This window comes from Lactuca serriola, chromosome 2, assembly GCF_051521515.1.
Source record: "Lactuca serriola cultivar US96UC23 chromosome 2, Lser_US96UC23_V15, whole genome shotgun sequence".
Lineage (NCBI taxonomy): Eukaryota > Viridiplantae > Streptophyta > Magnoliopsida > Asterales > Asteraceae > Lactuca > Lactuca serriola.
This window is the reverse complement of record NC_136409.1, coordinates 36,960,220-36,982,970: the sequence shown is the minus strand read 5'-3', so window position 1 is coordinate 36,982,970 and position 22,751 is coordinate 36,960,220. Positions and strand designations below refer to the sequence as shown.

General features: G+C 39.2%; 2 protein-coding genes across 2 annotated transcripts; one reads left to right on the top strand and one right to left on the bottom strand.

Moving 5' to 3' along the window:
* The first annotated feature begins 15,609 nt into the window (after positions 1-15,609).
* STT3B (staurosporin and temperature sensitive 3-like b) lies at positions 15,610-18,613 on the top strand. The gene is made up of 5 exons (XM_079023880.1): positions 15,610-17,279; positions 17,348-17,808; positions 17,883-18,005; positions 18,079-18,138; positions 18,225-18,613. Exons 1-5 carry the CDS (start codon positions 15,813-15,815, stop codon positions 18,352-18,354), a joined length of 2,241 nt encoding a protein of 746 aa, XP_078880006.1. The 5' UTR covers positions 15,610-15,812; the 3' UTR covers positions 18,355-18,613.
* A 748-nt stretch (positions 18,614-19,361) lies between these two features.
* LOC145086142 (uncharacterized) lies at positions 19,362-22,496 on the bottom strand. Its single transcript, XM_079023881.1, has 3 exons — positions 21,829-22,496; positions 21,426-21,509; positions 19,362-19,664 (listed from the first exon to the last, which is right to left on the bottom strand). Exons 1-3 carry the CDS (start codon positions 22,354-22,356, stop codon positions 19,560-19,562), a joined length of 717 nt encoding a protein of 238 aa, XP_078880007.1. The 5' UTR covers positions 22,357-22,496; the 3' UTR covers positions 19,362-19,559.
* Between the last annotated feature and the right edge of the window lie 255 nt (positions 22,497-22,751).

The window sequence follows — 22,751 nt, the reverse complement described above, 5'->3', positions numbered from 1 at the left end:
TTGCCAAGGTTCCCTTGATATCTGCTGACCATACTCAAAGCGAAGGCCACATCAGGGCGAGTACAAGTCATAGCATACATAATCGAGCCAACTGCGGAAACGTATGGTACTCGGCTCATTTCTGCTATCTCGACTTCGGTACTCGGACTTTGAGTCTTACTCAACTTGGCATTACTTTGGATCGGTAACCCCGCCTTCTTTGAATTCTCCATACTAAAACGTTTTAGTACCTTGTCCAAGTAAGTATTCTGACTAAGTATTATTAGTCTTTTACTTCTGTCTCTCACTATCCTTATTCCCAAAATATAGGAAGCCTCTCCGAGGTCCTTCATAGCGAAGCACTTCCTGAGCCAGGACCTAACCTCCTGCAGTTTCGGGATGTCGTTTCCTATGAGTAGTATGTCATTGACATACAATACAAGGAAGCTAACTATACTCCCACTGGCTTTGACATATACACATGATTCATCCTCGCTTCGTAGAAACCCAAACTCTTTGACTTTCTCGTCGAAACAAAGATTCCATCTGCGAGACGCTTTCTTAAGTCCATAAATGAACTTCTCAAGCTTACACACTCTATTGGGATGCTTCGCATTGACAAAACCCTCTGGTTGAGCCTTGTAAACATCCTCAGCCAACTTCCCATTAAGGAAAGCGTTTTTGACATCCATTTGCCATATTTCATAATAATGAAATGCAGTAATGGCCAGCATCAGCCTAATATATTTTATCTTGGCAACCGGTGAGAAGGTTTCATCATAGTCAATTCCGAGAGTTTGAGTGAAACCCTTCGCAACCAATCGCGCCTTATATGTGTGCACATTCCCATCCATGTCGGTCTTCTTCTTGAAGATCCACTTGCACCCGACCGTATTATGTCCAGGCACATGGTCAACCAAATTCCAAACTTGGTTGTCATACATGGACTGAATCTCGCTGTCCATCACCTCTTTCCACTTCGCAGACTCTGGGCCTGCCATGGCTTCCTTGTAGCTGTTAGGTTCATCCAAATTTATTAGTGTACTATCACTAATATACGTATCACCCTCGGTAGTTATATGAAAACCATACAACACGGGTGGAACACTAACTCTAATGGAACGTCTAAGAGGTAATGATTTGTCAATCGGTTCAACCGGAGTTTCCTCATCGGGTTGAACGTCAACGTTAGAGGTTCCTTCATCGCTCGTTTCTTGAATCTCTTCAAGATCGATTTGCCTCCCACTGTCCCCTTGGCTTATGAGTTCTCTCTCTCTCTCTCTTTCTCTCTCTCTCTCTCTCTCATAAAACCCCTCTTCTTTCAACGAAGACAACATTGTCACTCAGCCTATACAAGAGATATCTAATGGACTTCTGCGGGTAGCCGATGAATATACACCGCTCACTACGAGGTTCGAGCTTGTCGTAAGTCTCTCGTCTTGCGAAAGCCTCCAACCCCAAACCTTGATATGTGCCAACGAGGGAGCTTTCCCTATCCACATACCGTGATGTGTTTTGGCAACCTTCTTGGTAGGGACTAAGTTAAGGATATGGGTGGCAGTCTTTAAGGCATACCCCCAGAATGAGATAGGTAGTGAAGTATGACTCATCATGGAACGAACCATGTCCAACAAGGTTCGATTATGCCTCTCAGCCACACCGTTTAACTGCGGTGTCCTAGGTGGCGTCAATTGCGAAACGATTCCGCATTCCTTAAGATAGTCGTGGAATTCAAGACGTAGGTACTCTCCTCCCCGATCGGATCGAAGCATCTTGATTTTCCTGCCCAACTGATTCTCCACTTCTTGTTTTTGAACTCTTTGAACTTTTCAAAGGTCTCTGACTTGTGCTTGATTAAGTAGATATACCTATATCTACTATAATCATCGGTAAAAGTCACGTAGAAGTGGCTCGCATCCCTTGTGGTTGATCTAAAGGGCCAACACACATCGGTGTGTATGAGATCTAATAGACCCTCACCCCTTTCACAAGTTCCAGTGAAGGGTGACTTGGTCATCTTTCCAAGAAAACAAGACTCGCACACATCATCGTCCCTAAGGTCGAAAGACTCCAACACTCTATCCTTTTGGAGTTGGGATATGCGTTTCTTGTTGACATGTCCAAGACGACAATGCCACAAGCATGCTTTATCTAAACCGTTGGATGAATCAATACACAACACATCATTTCCTAAGTTATCTACAACCATCATAATTTCATATATTCCATTACAAGGCAATGCTTCAAAATAAAATACACCATTAAGATAAGCATTAATAGAACCTTTTTTATTATCAAATGAATATCTAAAACCTTGTCTATATACACCATGAAATGAAATGATGTTTCTTGCCATATCTGGCGAATAGCAACAATTTTCTAAATCTAAACCTAATCCACTACTGAGAACTAAAGAGTAAATTCCGATCTTGGTGATAGGCGACGATCTTCTGCTCCCCATGATCAAATTTATCTTCCCATGCTCCACATCCCTATCTCTTCTTAGGCCCTGCAAATAAGAACAAATGTGAAAACCACATCCTGTATCAAGAACCCAAGAAATGGAATGTGATGAATCATTATATTTAATAGTGTAAATACCTACGTAGGACGGCTTGATCTTTCCATCCTTGACGACCTGCATATATTTGGGCCGCTTCTCTTCCAATGCCCTATCTTGTGGCAGTAGTGGCACTCTGCCTCCTTTGGGTTAGAGTTGGGTTTAGCATAACCAACTTTGGTTCCACTAGAAGAAGAGCCATCTTGGGATTTACCCTTGTGGTGGCTCTTTGAGGGAGCCTTCATATTCTTACCCTTCCCTTGCCCAATAGCCAGGACAGGGGCAACTGTTAGAGCGGGAGACGATGCAACAAACTTATCCTTGAGATTGCTCTCAGCAGTCCTAAGCAAGCCTTGAAGCTTGCTCAAGGTGACCTATTCCTTATTCATATGGTAGGTCATGCGGAACTAGTTGTAGCAGGGAGGCAGGGAGTGAAGGATGATGTCAATCGCCAGCTCTTCATCAAAGTTGACATTCAACTTTAGCAGGCGATCAACATATCTCTGCATCTTTTGCAGATGAGCGGTAAGGGACCCTCCACTACCCATTCGGGTAGTGATCATCGAAGTGATGATCTCATACCTCTCTTGCCTCACACTTTAGTGGTACCGGTCCAACAAGTCTTGATGCATCTCATAGGGATACATGTCCTCATAGGACTTTTGGAGTTCTAAAGTCATTGTCGCTAGCATGATGCAATGGACTTTCGTGGCATCACGCTCGTGGGCCTCAAAGGCAACGATCTCTTCAGGAGTAGCAGTGTTCATGTCGATCTCCTTCATCTCTTTATCAAGGACATACTCTTTGTCCTCGTAACGGGTGACCATCCTTATGTTACGGATCCAATCGTTAAAATTGTTTTCGTCGAATATCACCCTCCCACACAAGTTCATGAGTGAGAAAGAGTTAGAGGAACTCGAGCCAGAAGCATTGTTGTTGTTCATGTTCGACATCTGAAAAAGAAAAAGAACAAAGTTTGATTAGAATTGAATCCCTAATTAAACACCCAAATGAGAAATTAGGGTTAGGATCCAACAACATTATTTACATACTAGAAGAGGGATGCCATAATCTAACAAGTAAATAATTTGAAGGTAAGTGAATAACGAGTCACTAATTCTCCATTATGAAAAACGAAAAGAAGATTAAGTTTTAAATGTATTGAAAACTCCTAGATCTTTTGAGATTCATTGAACTTTTCAATGGCATGTGTAAATCTCGATATGCCCCTCAAGTTTGTGACTAGGATGCTGAGGATCACAAAGCGGGTGTGAATAACCATGCAAATGTACATGGTGCCCTCATTGTTACAGTCACCTATTCGATGTGCCAGTTAACCACACACGCTCCTTCGAACTATGATAAACATTGAGTCATCCTTTGCTACTTTTGCTTAGACCCAATTAGTGTGTCGGTTAACCACACACGCTCCACTAACGTCTTAGCAATGGTACAAAGTGTAATTTCATAGAATTGCATCAACTCATTTTTGCCTAAAGTAACTAAGATTGGGAATTTTTGTGAAAACATTTAGTTACTTTAATAATTCATTATACTTATTAATGAGAGAGGGTTGCCCTATCCTACCCGTTCGACTAACGACCCTCCACCAATCAAGGAAGCGATGGATGAGAGTGGACACCCATTAAACGACCATTTTATAGGCCATAACCCTATACCCTAATTATAGATCGGCTTCGTGAATGAGGCCTACTAATGGTAAGACTATCATTTTAGGTTATACATATATATACATATTAATCTTATAATATTATAAAGTATAAGTTCGAATTTTAAACTTGTAAAATTCTAGGGTTTGAAATTTAAATAGTTCAAATTAAACATTTTAATCACAAAATTTAAATTTCAAAACTTGAGGACAAGTTTTGAACTTTTCAAAACACAAAGGATCAAATAGCAAATAATTTTAAATTAAAACAATTAATTTAATGATTATCTAAATTTGTCCTAATCAAGATTATTTATAAGATAATTTACCAAATTAATTTAAATAATCAACTTTTATCATATAAGGAAATTATTGTTCAAATAATTAGAAATTATCTTTTGTTTTGGTAAGGATAATCACATAGAAACAATAAAATTTGGATTTTATAATAAGAAAACGATTTTAGTAATTATCCTTCATCAAAACAACAATAAATCCCGAAATATCCTCTGTCTGACGTTCCGAATCGCTGAGTCCCCTTATGGACTCGTTGAGTTCATCCTACTCGTCGAGTCCACAATGGGACTCGTCGAGTCAGTCAAGCAGATTGCACAAAAAAAATGATTTTTTCAAGCAAGATCAAAACATATAGCATCAAATACAATTGAAACCAGACATAGCTCTGATACCACTGATGAGTTTTACACAAAAGAACATTCCTATGTGCACATGCAAACCCTAATTACTTGGATCTAGGTTTTTCTATTGTACATGCAATTCATCCAAGATTTGAAACCCTAGATCTAGCATACATATTATTAAACTAATGTAATCAATGACATCTAGATGATTACCTCTTATGGAACTCTTGATCTTTCTTCTTCCTTGAGCTTAGAGTCACAAGTGTAACTCCTCTAATGGCTTACAAACACCAAATAGCAAGAGGGTAGTATATGAGAGAGGAAGGAGGCACACAAAATCGACTCTAGCATTCTTGGAAAAGCAGTGGCCGATTTTTGTACCCTAGGGATCTTATTTATACTGTGAACAGCTTGGGTTTCAGTCAAAACCCTAATGGACAGCTTAAACCCTAAGCAGCCTATGGACCCTTCTGGAATAAGGCCATGGATGAAAATATGATGGGCTCTCATCATAATTTCTTTCACCCCTTAATCCATTAGGTTTCCCAGCCCAAAATTCCACTATCACACGTTTGACAGTCTAAGTCCCCTTTATTCAATTAATCTCTTTTAGTCACCAAATTAATTCCTAATTAATTTATGACTAATATTAATTAAATAATATGATTTCTCTCTTAATATATTATACCTATAATATATTAATAAACCATAATATCTTCTCTCTCTCTCTCTCTCTCTCCATAAATCACCCTCTCAAGTTGCTATGGTGAAGACAATCCAAAAGGACCATGCACAACCGGGTGAAGTACTTACCATAATATAGTTACGGGCTTCGACACTAATCCAACAATAGCAACATTTCTAGGCTAAGGCATCACAAATCAGGAAAATCTAGCCCTAAATATGAAACACCTAGCCTATCTTCTAGCATGCATCACTAATATCTCAATAAGAACTCATACCACAAAAAATAAGGGTATTTTGGGAAATCACCGTTCGGGCTCTGGCTGATTGTACACACTGCTCATTCTCGTTTTTCTCTTAGAAACTCTTACTCATTTAAGAAAAATCATTTCCTTTGAATTTTTTTTCTCAAATCCTCAGTTTGAGTCCAGATATACCTGAAGGTGCATCAAAATCAGTCAAACCAAGGCTCTGATACCAACTTGTAACGACGTAAATTTTCATTTTTAAAATCATATAAATTTCATAACGCATTTCACAAAATCTCATTTATTTAATTTACAAAACATATTTCCATAATTGTTTGATTAATACTCCAGGATCCTCAAAACATAAATCCTTCTCTGGTGTGTATAATTGAGCCGGTGCCTTCCCGCGATCCTGAGAAAACCTGAAACACATAACACATAACACGGTAAGCATGAAGCCTAGTGAGTTCCCCAAAATACCACGCACATATAATTAGCCACTCGAGGCTTGTAACATCCCAATTTTCAAGGCCAAAAATTTCATTTTTAAATAGGTTATTATATAAAACAATAAGTATAAAAACATTCATAATGATATCTCATGTCAAAACCAAAGTGTCATTAATCAAAACGTATTATCATAAAACCATATCAGAGTGCAATCCCAAAGATCTCATGTGTAGAAAACATAGTGTGATGCGCTGCGATCAAGCCGGATCCTTTCCTTTAAACACGAAGTACGTGAAACCAAAACTGAAAACCGTACGCATGAAGCTTAGTAAGTTCCCCCATAATACCACATACCATACAATCATATAATGAACAACTAGGAGATACGGGCCTCACCCACACTCATGGAGATACGGGCCTCGCCCACACTCCGCTAGTTGGGAGATACGGGCCTCACCCACACTCCGCTATCTGGGAGATACAGGCCTTACCTACACTCCACTATCTGGGAGATACGGGCCTCGCCCACACTCCACTATCTGGGAGATACGGGCCTCGCCCACACTCCACTATCTGGGAGATACGGGCCTCGCCTCAGCTACTAAACCATAACATACAAGTATCATACAGACAACGAGTATAAACAATTCTATCATACTAGCATATATCATAATCAAACTCAACTATGAGATACGGGCTCTGCCCACACTCCGATACTAACATATCGTCTATACGGGCCGGCCTTGGTGCCTTATACCCGTTCCTACTGGAAGGAAACTCACCTCACACTGCTAAAGTCCCGTAGACACAATCCCACACTGCTGAAGTCCTGCAGACTCAACCCCAGCTGCTGGATGACAGATTCCCGAACTGTCAATCACAAAAATAACACCCAATTAATAATTGGGTTCCACTACATAACCATGATTGTATTTCTTTGGAGAATTACTACATTACCCCAAGTTTGGCTTTATGCAAGCCCAAGGCCCAATCCATAAGCCCAAAGTCAACTAGGAAATCAAAGCCCAACACATGGCCCGATTTTCCAAATTGGGCCTAGGCCTATACATGGTCTCATTCTAAGGCCCAACATCATATAATCATTAAGGCCCAAACTATGGCCCAATTTTCCAAATTGGGCCCAAACCCCTTACATGGACCTTACCCTAGGCCCATTAAATTATTTTAGTCCAATTGCTTGACTTTGGATGACCCATTAATAACTCAATCATCAAGGCCCAATAGAAAGGCCCACTAATAAACCCAAGTGAAATTAGGGTTCTCGTAAGATGATGATCAGGGTTAAGTTTCCTACTTAACCCATTAAGGACTTAATCTACTGAGGACTTGATCCATTAAGGACTTAATCCATTAAGTCCAATGTTGACTTAGGTTGATTGCAATGATTATTAATTATTAATTTAAGTTCATTAAACAATTCTCATGCGGTCCCGATAATCCCAAATTAGGGTTTCATTGCATTAGGATTTTCCAAACCCTAATTAGGGTTTCCAACCCATCTTAGCCCAATAGGCCCAAAATCAAGTCCTTAAGCCCATTATGGCTTCCTTAGATCAATTTAGGGTTTTGCTAGGCCCATTAGCTAAGTCCTTAGATCCATTAGGGTCCATTAAGCCCATTAGACACACGCGTGGGCTTTAATGTCAATTAGGGCTTCACTGGGCCCATTAGGGTTTATTAGGCCCATTAGGGTTTATGTCCCTTTTCCAAACACCACCAACGAGTCACCATACAACGAGGTACACCGCCACCCGACACGGCGGCCGGTGGCGGCAGCCACCACCCGACACGGCGGCCGGTGGCAGCAGCCACCACCCTAAGGTGGTGGAATTTCCTTTCATTATTCCATTTTACAATTTACAAAGAAAATACTAAAAGCAACACACACACACACACACTAAATACACCCACCCACGGTGGTTCATGGCGGTAGCCACCACCTCATGGTGGTGGCAGTGGCGGCCCTAGGCTTTCCGGCCAACAATAGATCACACACAACACACCCACGACCGGAAACACACATACACACCCGATCAAAACCGGTAGCAGCAATTTCACACGAACATACACCCATAAACACACCCTCACGTTAACAGCGGTGGAGAGCTACAGCACAGCGGCGACTGAAACAAATTGAAACGCGACCAAAGGCCATTTCCGGCGGCAACAACGGCAGTTAGCGGCGGTGGCAACCACGCCTTCCCCGGAGACAACGCCACGACAGGAGAATAGGGACGAGAGAGGGAAGACGGTGACTATTACGGGACGTGCTCGACTAGCCTTCCTACGACCCCACCAAGGTTCAAGGCTCGACTCCGCCGGACATGAGAGGGAGCGACCCAACCACGAAATCATTCTCAATCTCAACGACTGGGTGGTGGATGCTTCGTCCTCGTCGGCAGCTAGATAACACGACGGTTCCTCGGTGGTTTCTTGCATCAACAGCGGTAGCGGCGTCTGCTGGAACAGCGAGCTCGTCGGTCTCGCCTGACTGGGACAATGAAGGAAACGAAGGTTGGTAAACGACATGCTTGCCGGAGTCGCCTGATCGGAACCACGAAGAAGCAGCGACAGCCTAAGAAGGAGAAGGAGAATGAGAAGGAGGTTGATGAATGCCTGGTGTTCGCATGGCAGCTGAACGACTCCATATTGGCGACATGTGAGGTCACGGATGACGGCTCAACATCTTCAGCGACCACAGTGTGGCGGTATCCGATGGTGGTGCGGCGCTAGAGGTCGAGTAAGTGGGAGGGGCGGTTGGAGGTTTCACATGGCGGCTGTGAGAAAGAACTAGTTTTAGGGTTTTTCCAATGCAACAGGAGGGTAAGGGGCTCTCGGGTTAAATCCCGCTTCCATACAAAATTATAACAGAAGTAGCAGCATCGGTCCCTCCTATACACAATTTCTTCAAACATAGCCCATAAATTACAATTTAAACCCTCAACATTAAAATCCTTTACGCCTTAGGTATAAAGTTTACCAAACAGCCCCCAATATCTTAATTATGACATAATCAACCCTTCTACCTCATTTCCTTTTTAAATTAAATCCAAATAATTACCACAGAGCCCCTATCTTCATAAATATTTATAAAATGAGTCCCGAACTCACACTTTTAACCCCCGACTTCTAAAAATGTGGCAATTAACTCCTCGAACCCAACACCCTGCATATATAACTATTCATTTTAGGCTACCACTCGTTCACTGATTTATTTATTTAACTAATAAATAAACGGGTGTTATAAGGCTATAGCTCTGTAAGACCCTTCGGTCAATGTGTCTCAGTGGGATCCTCCAGTCCCACAGCTCGTTGGACCCTCTGGTCCAGTCTAAGTGAGGACCCTCCGGTCTCACTGCTCGTCAGACCCATTGGTCCGGTCTGTAAAGCTCCGCATAGCATAAATCACAAAGACATAATGCATAGCATACAACATAAGGCAGGATAACATAATACTCAACGTAAGCACATAAGACCCTTCGGTCACACGTAATTACCACTCTAGGTAAAGTATAGTGAGAAGACTCACCTCAGATGAAGAATAGCCCCTAAAACATTGCTGCTGCGTACCGACCTCTAACTCTGAGACAAAACTCACAATTAACCCAATTAGGAACTAAGTCCAGACTCTCACTCATTAGGTCTAAAGGTTGACCACTAACCAACTCATCAATAACTTAAAACCAATTGGGACCATCAAGGTGCAATAATGAATGGGCTCTCCCGAGGCCCAACTCTCAAGTCCAAACGAAAAGCCCAACTCAAGGGCCAAAGGTATAATTATAATATTTCTCTACTCAGTCTCTAATTCACAAGCCCAAAGATTCAGGCCCAACCCTAAAGGCCCATAATAAGATCCAGCCCCCAAAAGCTCACAGTGAAGTTACGCGGGGCGTACCTCACTTGGTACGCTCAACGTACTCATGCATGCATGAAACTGATCAGGGACACCAAACCAGTACGCGGGGCGTACTGGAACTTACGTTGGGCGTACGCCCAATTTTGCTTTAGTCCTTTCTCTTGGCCTTAACCCGTTAAGACCTTAACTCGTTTCTCAAATCTGGACTCCCTGTTATCTCTTACTCCATAAAGTCAGTGACTTTAAGCCTTTACATTGCTGATTTGGTCACAAACACTCATAACACTCATCCTCTTTTCTCATAAAGCTCATATCTCATGCATGACTTGATTCTAATGCCTAAGATTAGATTTTTATGACATTAGTCCGCTAAATACACTCAAAGGGTGTTGTTGATCAAGGTCTCTGGAGCTCAAGATCTCATCAAGTCATTTTGGGACAAAGCCCTAAAATACTCTATAAAGATGCACAAATCAAAAGAGTGAGAAAGCTTGAAGCTTTATACCTCAATATGAAGCTTCCCACAAAGATATGCTCAGATCCAAGGGCCTGGACTCTCACTCCTTCTTCTCCAAAGCTTCTTCTTCACTTCAAGAACACAAGAATTCACTCACAAGCTCTCAAATGAACTCACAAGCTATAAGAACGAAGAATTAGGGTTAGGAGGGTTTGTTGTCTGAGAATGGAGGACAGGAATGAGGCCATCTCATTCTTTATATAGGGACACTCCTCAATTAGGGTTTTTACTTCTGTGCCTAGTACGCCCATCGTACCCTCTGGTACCCCCAACATACTAGGTGGCTCTACTTAAAAGTCACGCGCATGAGTACGCTAAGCGTACACACATGTACGCCCAGCGTACTCCGCTGCCACCATTTTCAATTAAAGGAATTATCTTGCCCAATCTTCAAACTCATCGCTTCCTCGATATAACCCCGATTCCCACGAACCTCAAATCCACAGATAGGTGATGAGATGCCCTAAGCTCCTAGCAACTCGTCGCAACCCCGAGACCTCCTCATGCCTGGTTTGCAGCTCACCAACCCTGATCACAGACGATCCAAAACAAGATATTACTATATATATATATATATATATATAAAGAAAAAAAATCTGACAAAAATATGGAGTTTTGCTTGGCCACGACGTGGTGGGGGAAGGCACCACATCGTGGCCTCACCCGTAGGAAACGCGCCTTCATTTTGAGTGCCACGACGTGACAGGGTATTGGACACGATGTGGAGGCCGCCTGCATGCAAAACCCTAAGATTCGAGATTAGTGCCCTTATTTAAGGGATGTGATGGCTAGGGTTTGCACACCCTCAACCTCCATCATCTCCCTTTCATCCCAAGCAAACCCTAGTCTCCGTGTTTGTATTCTTGAAGCTTTTGCGGTGATTTTTGGTGCCTTGAAGGAGAAGAAGGTGTACATTGAGTATTGATCCAACAAGCATGCTCCTCCTCCACATTCTAGAACATATCTTGGACCATTGTGAGTCTTCAAGTTCCAATCTTTATGTGTTATGCTTCTATATCAAGGTTTTATGCATTGTTCTTCATGTTTAGGTTAGTTTGTATGGTTAGATTTCCTAAAGTTGGCAACTTTATGGATCTTTGGAGTCCTTTTGAAGTTTAGTGTTCCAATCTGAATAATGGATGAGTTTTGGTTCCATTCATGGGGTTTTGACCTCATTTCCCCCCATTTTTGACCTAACCAAGTTCAATATATGCATTGGACATGCATGTCCATAATGCAAGGGTTTTTATGAAGCTAATGGATGTTACGAAGCTTGTTGCAAGAGATGAGAGTGTGGCTTAATGTATTGAGGTCTTAATCCATTAAGATGTCCAAAAGTAATTCCTACGGTGTGGCATCTTGCTCACCATGTTGTGGATGAAGAGTTCATTGCGACTGATTGTTTGGGTTGCTTCCACGGCGTGGTGGCATGCTTGCCACGACGTGACGGTTGGTCTAGTCGTGATTGTTTCGTCGTGAAGGTGTCACGACGTGGCCAATGGGTGGCCATTACATGGTGGCTAGCTGTTGACTTTGACCATTGACTTTTGACCAAGTTTGACTTTAGGTTGACTTGAGGGTTTTGGGTTGTAGATTAAGGATTCGGTCCCTGTATGTTGTATATATGACTCATAATATGAGTTCTTGGATTCTTGTGAGTTATGGTGTTTATTTGCTAAACTGCAAGGTGATTTTCTCACTATACTTTGTACTACAGTATGTATCCTTGTGTGTAGGATGTTATGTTGTAGTGATTTGTTAGACTGGTTGATATGCTATGATTTCCTGTATTTTCTTGCTATCTTTTATGTGCATATGTCAACATATTGTGGTTGGGTTGAAGCGGTCATGTTTTGTGTTGCAGGCCTGGATTCCCGGGCGGTCCAGATGTATTGTAGGCCTTACGAGGAGGTCCAGTCAGACTGTAGGCCCAAGGGAGTGGTCCTGTAACACCCGGTTCCCAGGTAAATTCTTTAAGTTTTAAATATTTTGTTATTTTGCATGAAAGGCCATTACGTTGGGCGTATTTGAGGGTTACACAGGGCGTAACTCACAAAGACTTGGACATGGGGTTTCTTTTGAGTATGTTGGGCATACCTAGAGTACGTTGGGTGTAACGACCCAAAAATCCAAGGTAAAATTTTCATTTTTGTTATATTCAAAACATAGATATCTTCTAAATCCAAGTAATCCAAAAACATTGCTGATTAAAAACATTTATCAGAGTTCATCCCAAAATCACATATTGCGGAAAACATGGGTGTGTATGTTACGATCAAGCCAGACCCTTCCTTTCAAAACCGATGATACCTGAAACCATAAACAAAATTGTAAGCATGAAGCTTAGTGAGTTCCCCAGAGCATACCCCACATAATCCACGTAATCACATAAACCATATAAATCACATAAAGCCTTACATATAAACATATAAGGATGCCCTGGAACCCTCCAAGGTCTTACTCCGGGTTCCATGGGAACCCCCACATGGTCTTAGCCTAATGACATATAAATCATACATACAAACATATAAGGATGCCCTGGAAACCCTTCAGGGTCTTACTCTGGGTGCCATGGGAACCCCCACATGGTCTTAGCCAAATGCCTCGGGAACCCCCGAGGTCTTGACTAAGGATGCCATGGAAACCCTCCAAGGTCTTACATGTTAGTGCCTCGGGAACCCCCCGAGGTCTTTACTTAGGATGCCATGGAAACCCTCCAAAGTCTTACACCCAAGTGCCTCGGGAACCCCCCCGGGGTCTTTCATGCAAGTATCATAAATACAACTAGCATACCACATACCACATAATCAACTAACATACCACATAGCAAATAATGGGCCAGCCTTGGTGCCTTCGACCCATTGGTATGATGAGGAGACTCACCTCAAACTGTCGAAGTCTCGCAGATAAATCTCTAGCTGCCGGCTGACCGATACCCGGACTGTCAATCATCAAGACAAAACCCTATTAACCGTTTGGGTTTCAATACATAACCTTAAATCCACACTTGGGGTAAATGAACCATTTTACCCCTAATCTAGCTTAGTTCAAAACCAAGGCCCAACTCGCACTCTGAAGGCCCAAAAGCCAAATAATCAACCAAGGCCCAACATATGGCCCAATTTTCCAAATTGGGCCCAAACCTCTACATGGTCTTACCTTAAGGCCCAACCATTTATTCTATTCCAAAAATTTGTCATTCCGATAGTCCAATATCTCATAATCATCAAGGCACAATTTTCCAAATTGGGCCCAAGCCTTTCCAATGGGCCTTATCCTAAAGCCCAATAATTTCCTTAATCCACAAACCTGCTCCCAATTGGCCCACGAAGGCCCATAACAACTTAGTCCAAGAAATGGCCCAACCCGAGGCCCAACACCCGAAATCCCATTTTGCTAAGTACGCGGGGCGTACTCAACTTGTACGCTAAGCGTATTGGCTTAAGAGCTTGTACGTTGCGCGTATAGGCTTGTACGCCCAACATACTCCTCCTGATGGCCAACTCTCAATTCTAGCTCTTAATCCATTAAGTCAAGACATCCAACACCTCAGAATAGCCAAATGTAAGTGTCTTGATCCATAAAGTCAAATGCTTTAAGCCTTTGCATGGCTTAATGAAGCCCAAACACCAAAACGAAAACTTAAATTAAGAAGTCAGAATTGTTTGATTCAAATGAAGTAATCATTACCTTATGCAAAATGGAAAATAAGAACCTATAAATCACTTGGACACATCAGTTACAACAAACCTCCTGGAGGCCTTTATGGTTCAATACTATATGGTTTGAGAAATTGGCATGAAGATGTAATTAAGAAGATAAAGAAGTTATATCATGAGAAATGCTTATGTGTTTCTGTGATGATTGAAAAGAAAGCAGTCGGATTCATGTCATTAATCATGAAGGCCCTTCATCCGTCAAAGCAAATGTACAAGGATGAAGGTGATGGAACAAAGCAGATTGATGCGATAATCTTAAGAGTAAGCTAAGTTTAAATGCCACATCAACCCTTATTTGACACACTAACCATTGACCATCCCTCATTTGACACATCAACCATTGGTCAAAGTTCACTTCAGCTTCATTGCTGGTTAATCCCTTCAGTTTTTGCAAAATGGTTTTTTGACCTAACATTACATACTTCAATGGCTCAAAAGTATACATACATATATATATATATATATATATATATACATACATATATATATATATATATATATATATATATATATATATATAAAAGTATAGGAGCCATTTACAACTAAAAGCAAGAGTTCATAGGGTTTTGATGACAATAACCAACTTTTTTTAGTTTTCTGATTATTTTTTGAAAATTTTTAGAAAAAATGGTTTTCCGACGTCGTCCACTGCGGGTCCTTGTATTTTTGAGGTTTGGGGAGAGGTTCCATATTTGACGATGATGCTAACCAACCATTTAAAGACTACGTCGTACACCTTCTGTGACCATTTTCTAATTAAAACTTCTAGGAATCAGACTAAGAATCTAAGGTGCTGTTTTTTTTTTTTTTTTTTTTTTTTTTTTTTTTTTTTCCCTAAAAAACCATTTCTAACCCCTTATTGTTGTGCTGCGCAACACTTGACCCTTTGCAACTGTTTGTTTTTCAGAAGACTTCTGACTTAAAAGTTGTTGCGTGTGTGCCGCGTGGCGCAACGCTTAACCCCCTGTTTCAAACATCTTTGCAACTTACTTTAACTTATTGCAACAGTCTACAGAGGTTAAAAAACAAACAGACGTTTTATTACATGTTGCAGCCGTTTGGTTTCTCTTTTCTATTACAGAGGGTTGTAGAGATGACCCGCGGACTTCAAATATTTTTGCTTCGAAAAAACAAACGACACCTAAATGTCTTGCCACGTAGGCCACTTTGGTTTATAAAAAAAAAGTTAAATTTGTTTTTATTTTTTTACATATATTTATAATTTTTATATAGTCATCCGGTAAATAACCCCCAAAATTATCATTTCGTTGGAAAAAAAGCTGGTTGGTGAGGTTTTGGAATTTGGATCTTGCTCGCGACTTCAGAGTTGAAACACCACCACACCAGTCTACTATTCTACCATATCCGCCGTAGGGTTTTGAGGTTTTCTCCTAAACCTGACCAAAAATTCATCATCTATAACAAAATTTTGTTCAGTTGATCGTTCCAGGTCTACTCATCGACCATGGTTGGAAAGGTAGACGCCGCGAAGGGCGGTGCGAAGTCTTTGCAGTCGCCGGCGTCCAATCAAGCATCCTCCAAGCCCGATCTGTCATCCATGTCCACAACATTCTCATTCAAAACCCTAAAACTGAAAACGAAGCAACAAGAGCTGTTGATCCGAGTCACAATCCTCGGCCTCGTCTACATTTTAGCTTTCATCACTCGTCTCTTCAGCGTTCTCCGCTACGAGAGTATGATTCATGAATTTGATCCGTATTTCAACTATCGAACTACTCTCTACCTAACCGAAAAAGGTTTCTACGAGTTCTGGAACTGGTTTGACTCCGAGAGTTGGTATCCGCTTGGCCGAATCATTGGTGGAACTCTCTATCCAGGTCTTATGGTCACCGCCGCTATCCTTTACTGGACTCTCAAATTTCTCCGATTCGCGGTTCATATCCGCGAGATCTGTGTGCTAACTGCTCCATTTTTCGCTTCCAATACCACGATCGTCGCGTATTTCTTCGGGAAAGAGCTGTGGGACTCAGGTGCAGGTCTAGTTGCGGCGGCCTTGATCGCTATTTGTCCTGGATACATTTCGAGGTCGGTGGCTGGGTCTTATGACAATGAAGGCGTTGCCATTTTTGCTCTGTTGCTTACTTTCTACTTGTTCGTTAAGGCTGTCAATACTGGATCGCTTGCCTGGTCTCTCGCTTCAGCTTTTGGATACTTCTACATGGTCTCCGCATGGGGTGGTTATGTGTTTATCATCAATTTAATTCCATTATATGTGTTGGTCCTGTTGATCACCGGGAGGTATTCCATGAGGCTGTATGTCGCTTATAACTGTATGTATATAGTCGGAATGTTGCTTGCAATGCAGATTCGGTTTGTTGGGTTTCAACATGTTCAGTCAGGGGAACATATGGCTGCCATGGGAGTGTTCTTCTTGATTCAGGTATTCTACTTCCTACTTTACGTGAAGAACATGTTGAACGATACAAAGCTGTTTCAAGCCCTTTTGAGGATCGGTGTAACATCAGCAGTAGCTGTGGGTGCTATTGCACTTGGAGTAGGAACAGCTTCTGGTTATATCTCACCATGGACAGGCCGGTTTTACTCTTTACTGGATCCAACATATGCTAAAGATCATATTCCAATCATAGCATCAGTCTCTGAGCATCAGCCTACTGCATGGTCATCTTTCATGTTTGATTTCCACATTCTTCTTTTCCTATTTCCAGCGGGTTTATACTTCTGCTTCAAGAGATTAACAGACGCCACAATCTTCATTGTGATGTATGGTCTCACGAGTATGTATTTTGCTGGTGTGATGGTTCGTTTGATTCTTGTTGCAACACCTGCAGTATGCCTCATAAGTGCTATTGCAGTATCTGCTACAATAAAGAATTTGACCCATGCCATTAGAGGAAAAACCAGTCAAACAGTATCTTCTAAAGGAACAGGAAGCACAAAGGGATTATCTAAGGTGAGAATCTTTTTTCATTCTATTGTCTTCAATCTTCTATAGTATGTTACATCTTTCTTTTGTTTCAGCAACAAGCTTCTCTTGACCAAAGCATCCCATTCCTTAAAAATGGTGCAACTGCATTACTTCTTGGAGCATTCTACTTACTAAGCAGATACGCAATCCACTGCACATGGGTGACATCAGAAGCCTACTCATCTCCTTCAATTGTGTTAGCTGCCCGAGGTGCCCACGGGCAGAGGATTATCTTTGATGATTATCGTGAAGCATACTTTTGGATTCGACAAAATACTCCTTCAGATGCTAAAATCATGTCATGGTGGGATTACGGGTATCAAATCACAGCCATGGGGAATAGAACTGTGATTGTGGACAATAATACATGGAACAATACACACATTGCTACAGTTGGAAGGGCAATGTCGTCATATGAGGATGAAGCTTATGAGATTATGAGATCCCTTGATGTTGATTATGTGTTGGTTGTTTTTGGTGGTGTTACTGGCTACTCTTCTGATGACATTAACAAGTAAGAAATTTCTTTATTTTGCATTATTTTAAGTCTGTTTATTCTGTGAAAATAATTTTACAACAATATAATAGGTTTTTGTGGATGGTGAGAATTGGAGGTGGAGTTTTCCCTGTGATAAAGGAACCTGATTATCTTGTTAATGGTGAATATCGTGTTGATAAAGGAGCAGCTCCCAAGATGTTGAATTGTCTAATGTAAGTTTCTCTTTTAAATATTCCTTTTTTTTGTTTATTTTTAATTTTTTTAAATATATATATTGATTTGTAGGTACAAGCTTTGTTATTATCGGTTTGGAGAGCTCACGACCGAGTATGGAAAACCGCCAGGGTGCGTATCGTAATTTCATTCCATCTGTCATAACATAATTGAAAAGACATAAATGCCCTCGTCCTCATCATTCATTAATGTTGTAGGTATGACAGAGCACGGGGGGTTGAAATAGGGAATAAAGACGTGAAACTTGAATACTTGGAAGAAGCATTCACAACATCAAATTGGATTGTTAGGATTTACAAAGTTAAGCCACCTACCAACAGATGGTAACTAACTAAGAAAACACCAGAGCGTTACTTTACTACAACATATGGATACTTATAATTTATCAATCAGACTTTTTTTTTTTTTTTTTTTTAGTGGTGGTGAGTCTTAGAAATTTGCGGATTCTACTTTTATTATGTAGCTTTTGTTTCTTTATCTCCCACTAGGTCTTAGTATGTTTGATTTTGCATTAACTGTCTTAATCAGAAGTATTACATACCAAAGTTGTTGGAGAATCATATGGTTAGAGTCACTTTTTTTACCATTTACCTTGATTTTACTAAGTTTGTGTTTTTTTGAGCAACAAATCTAAGACTAAATTACACGAATGGTTCCTATGGTTTGGGGTAATTTGCACGTTTGGTTTCTAACTTATTTTTTTTAACTTGGAAAGTTCCTATAGTTTGTTTTTATTGCGTGACCTAAAAAGACTATTTTTCCTTTTATTTTTTAATTTATTTAAATAAGGTGGCGTAGGTAATGTGAGATGGAAGTGGGATTGAGTTGTGTTTATTTAAATAAATTAAAAAATCAAGGACAAAATAGCATTTTTAGGTAAGATAAAAACCAAGCGTGCAACAAAAACAAACAGGAAAGATCTCCCGAGTTAAAAAAACAAGTTAGGGACAAAACGTACAAATTACCCAAAATCATATGGACCATTTGTGTAATTTACTCCAAATCTAATTTATTTTTAAACCACTCGCTTTAACCCTCATCAACAAAAAAGAAAGACAAACACCTTATATTGTTGGCCTGAAAGCCCTTTGGTGTTGTGTTTGTGTTTAAAGATGATTTTTTTGTTGTGTTGTTTTTTTTTGCTATTAAGTCAAGAAAAGAAAACATTCTATAAAGGTTTTTATCATATTAATTTATATCCCTATTAAGGGGTTGTATCTTTTTGTATTAATGGGCTTAACGTGTTAAGCGTCTAAATTCGACAACTGTATATTAATGTTTCATTTTTGACTTGATATGAAGAAAATGACTTAATGGATTAAGCCAAAAGAAGCTAGGTTAATAAGTACTACGGAAATCATTTTTAAAACATTGGTATACTAGTTTACAACTATTAGAAGCTACTTTTGTGAGTTAACCAAACATAAAGTTTCAATAAGCTAGTTAATACGTGTCAAACACAACCTTATTTACATCTAACTTTTAAGCAAAAAGATCTTTTTGGTTGCCTTAATTTTCAAGATCCGGTTCAATCACATATCTTCCATGGCTTCAACCTCTTGTATCACCTTAAAAGCAGGGTTTTCATAGTCTATATGCGGCTTAATCACATTCACCACTTCCTTCACTTTTGATTGCTGCACCAATTTTGTCCAAGATAATAAGTACATACAAAATGCATGAACAAATTCAGAAAAATAATAGTTTTTTAAAAGTAAGGAAACTTGGAATGAAAATGAAGTTTAATAGGAACAAAAGAATTGAATCAATATTTTGATAGACTTTTTATAATCATATTTAATAGGAACAAATAATTTTTTACCCTTTTATTGATTTAATTACTTGATTATTCATTTAGTAACAGAACATTTTTTTATGTATTTTTACCTTTTTTTCAAAACAAAGAAACAGGGAAAATTGTTTCTATAAATGGTAAGAAAAACAAAATGTTTACTCACTACACAAAATAATTATATAGTTCAATGTTTAAATTGTTAAAAGTTTAAAAAACAAGTGTTTTTCTGTCTTTTGTATTACTCTATACTAAACATTTATGAAATTTTCCACCCTTAGAAAAAAAGATTTATGAAAATCAAAGAAGGAAAAATGACAAAAAATAAAAACATATTTGAGAAATTAAGGATTTAGGATAGGGAAATCTCCAATCCAGTCCCTACATTTTGAACTCATATTCAATTAAGTCTCTATATTATTTTTTTTATTAAGTCCCGAATACCGAGAATTGTATTCAATTTCATAATTTATCCCGGTCATCAGGTTTCCCATTTTCAAAATTTACATTTTTGACCCAGACTTTAAATTTTATTACAAATTTGATCTAAAATTTACACTTTTAGTCCAGATTTCAAAATTTTGTTACAAATTCATCCTAAATTTAGTTTTTTTTTACATATATATTTTTTTAAAATTTTGTTTAAAATATGTTATCTTTTCTTTTATAAAATCATATTTATACAAAGAAAACATATTTTTTCACATAAAACCCCCTTTTTTCTATATAAAAACCTTTTATCACAAAATATTTTTGTTAAAAAAAGTTTTTTTATGTGAAAAAAATGTATTTTTGTATAAATTTGGTCCAAAAGGTTTTGTTTGTGCACCTATATAATTTGAAAACAAATAACATGTCAAACATCACTTTTTGTAAATATATTGGTTTTTTATGTGAAAATATGTTTTTTATTTTAGTAATTATCTTGGTTTTGTATTCGAAAATAATTTTTTTTAGTTTTTAAACAAAATCTAGTAAACATAATCAACTTCAACATTTTTTCTTATTGTTCAACCAAGGATGAAAAAAATTATTTTCACATAGGATCAAAAAATTATTTTTGTTTGTGCACCTATATAATTCAAAAACGAATAACATGTCAAAAATTATTTTTATAAATATCTTGGTCTTTTTATATGAAAATACGTTTTTTATTTTAGTAAATATCTTGGTTTTTTATTTGAAAAATATGTTTTTTAGTTTTTAAGCAAAATCTCATAACCATAACCACTTCAACGTTCTTTATTTTAATATAAACCAATAAATTGTAACACCCATTTTCACTTATAAAAAGTTAATAAATATAAACATTTATTTATAAAACTGAAAGTGAATATATTTTTTTTGGCTAAAATGATCAACACGAAACTTGTAGTAATCGTCAAAACAAACACATGGATATAAACAACATCAAAAATGAAGTTTGTATGAAGAGGTTATAATTTTTATAAGTTTTGAGGAAATATGACCACCTGATTCTTTCTTATGTTTTTTCTTAATATTTTAACATATTTTTCAAGTATAAGATTTTTTTTTTTAACAAAAATCTTTTACCCCCTTATTTTACCAAAATACCCTTGGAAATGGTTTTGATTTTGCAACTTACCAGAAGGTCATATTTGGTCTTCAATTCTTGATAAACCACAAGCTGACGTGGATCTGTCACTACAATCGCTGTCCCAGCTCCAACCTGCATCACATAATCCCGACCCGACCCATTTAGAAACATCCGGTGGATTTTTAGGTTAATGGGATTTGGGTATTTGCGCTATGAATCAATTGGATTGGGATTCGAGTCATCTGACTATGAAATTATAGGGACTTGGGAGTATACATGCTTAGATCGGAGTGGAATCATTCAAGATAGACCCTCGTATAACTGTCTTTTATAATTCTAATCGCATGAGACAAGTCCAGTTTACAACAGAATCGATAACAATGAATGATAAAAAGAACCAAGAACTTTAAAGTGAACAAAAGAACAAGAAGATAGAGATGGATTTGATTACCTTGTTAGGTTTTCCCAGAGTTTTTCCAATCAATTTCGCAATGTTGATGGCAGAACGCCGACTAGACCTTGAACCCAATCCACGATCGCCGGCACCGCCATTAGCAGCCACATTTGATCTTCCATCCCTCTTCTTCGGTCTTCCTCTTCGCCGGAGCACATTTCCAGATAACGGTACAGTCACCGTTCCGATTCCGATCCTCCTCGGTCTACCACGACCCCTCTTACTACCCATCGTTCCTGACAGCATTTTAGGTTCGCGTGAAGAAGTCTCAGATGGCGTCTCGACAGCCTGAGTTTCACCACCACCAAATACAGTCATATGACCACCGGTGGTAGCGCCAACCTTCGGCGGACGACCACGGCCTCTTTTCGCCGTCGCTGCCGAGTTCTCAGTTGGTGGAGGTGATGGAACTGCAACACTGTCATTACCCAGTCCTGGTGAAGAAGAAAAAGGCTCAGAATCAGATCTATGCTTAGGAGGACGACCCGGTTTCCTTTTCGACAAACCAGGTGGCGAATTCATCATTTTAGGATCAGGATTGATTAGAGATACAGTCGATTCAATAATGGGGATGGTGAAAGTTGAAACGATTGATACGTTTGGAGCCGATCTGAAATTGTATACGTCGCCGATTACAAAACAAGAGGAAAAGCCCCAAAATAATGGCCTTTTTTAACCCTAATTTATTTATTTTTCTATTATATTTTAGAAGATGTTTAATTTTTTGGTCCTTGCCTGTCACCAACATATTATTATAATGTGTTGATTTTATATTTGGAAAAATTACTGATGGCCGTAATTGTTAATTGCTTATCAAAAAATAGTAAAAAATGAGTTTTAACAAAAAATAGCCCACAAAATAATAGTCAAAATACTGCGGTGAATGGGAGTTTACTACTCTTTTGCTTGAAGTCTACTAT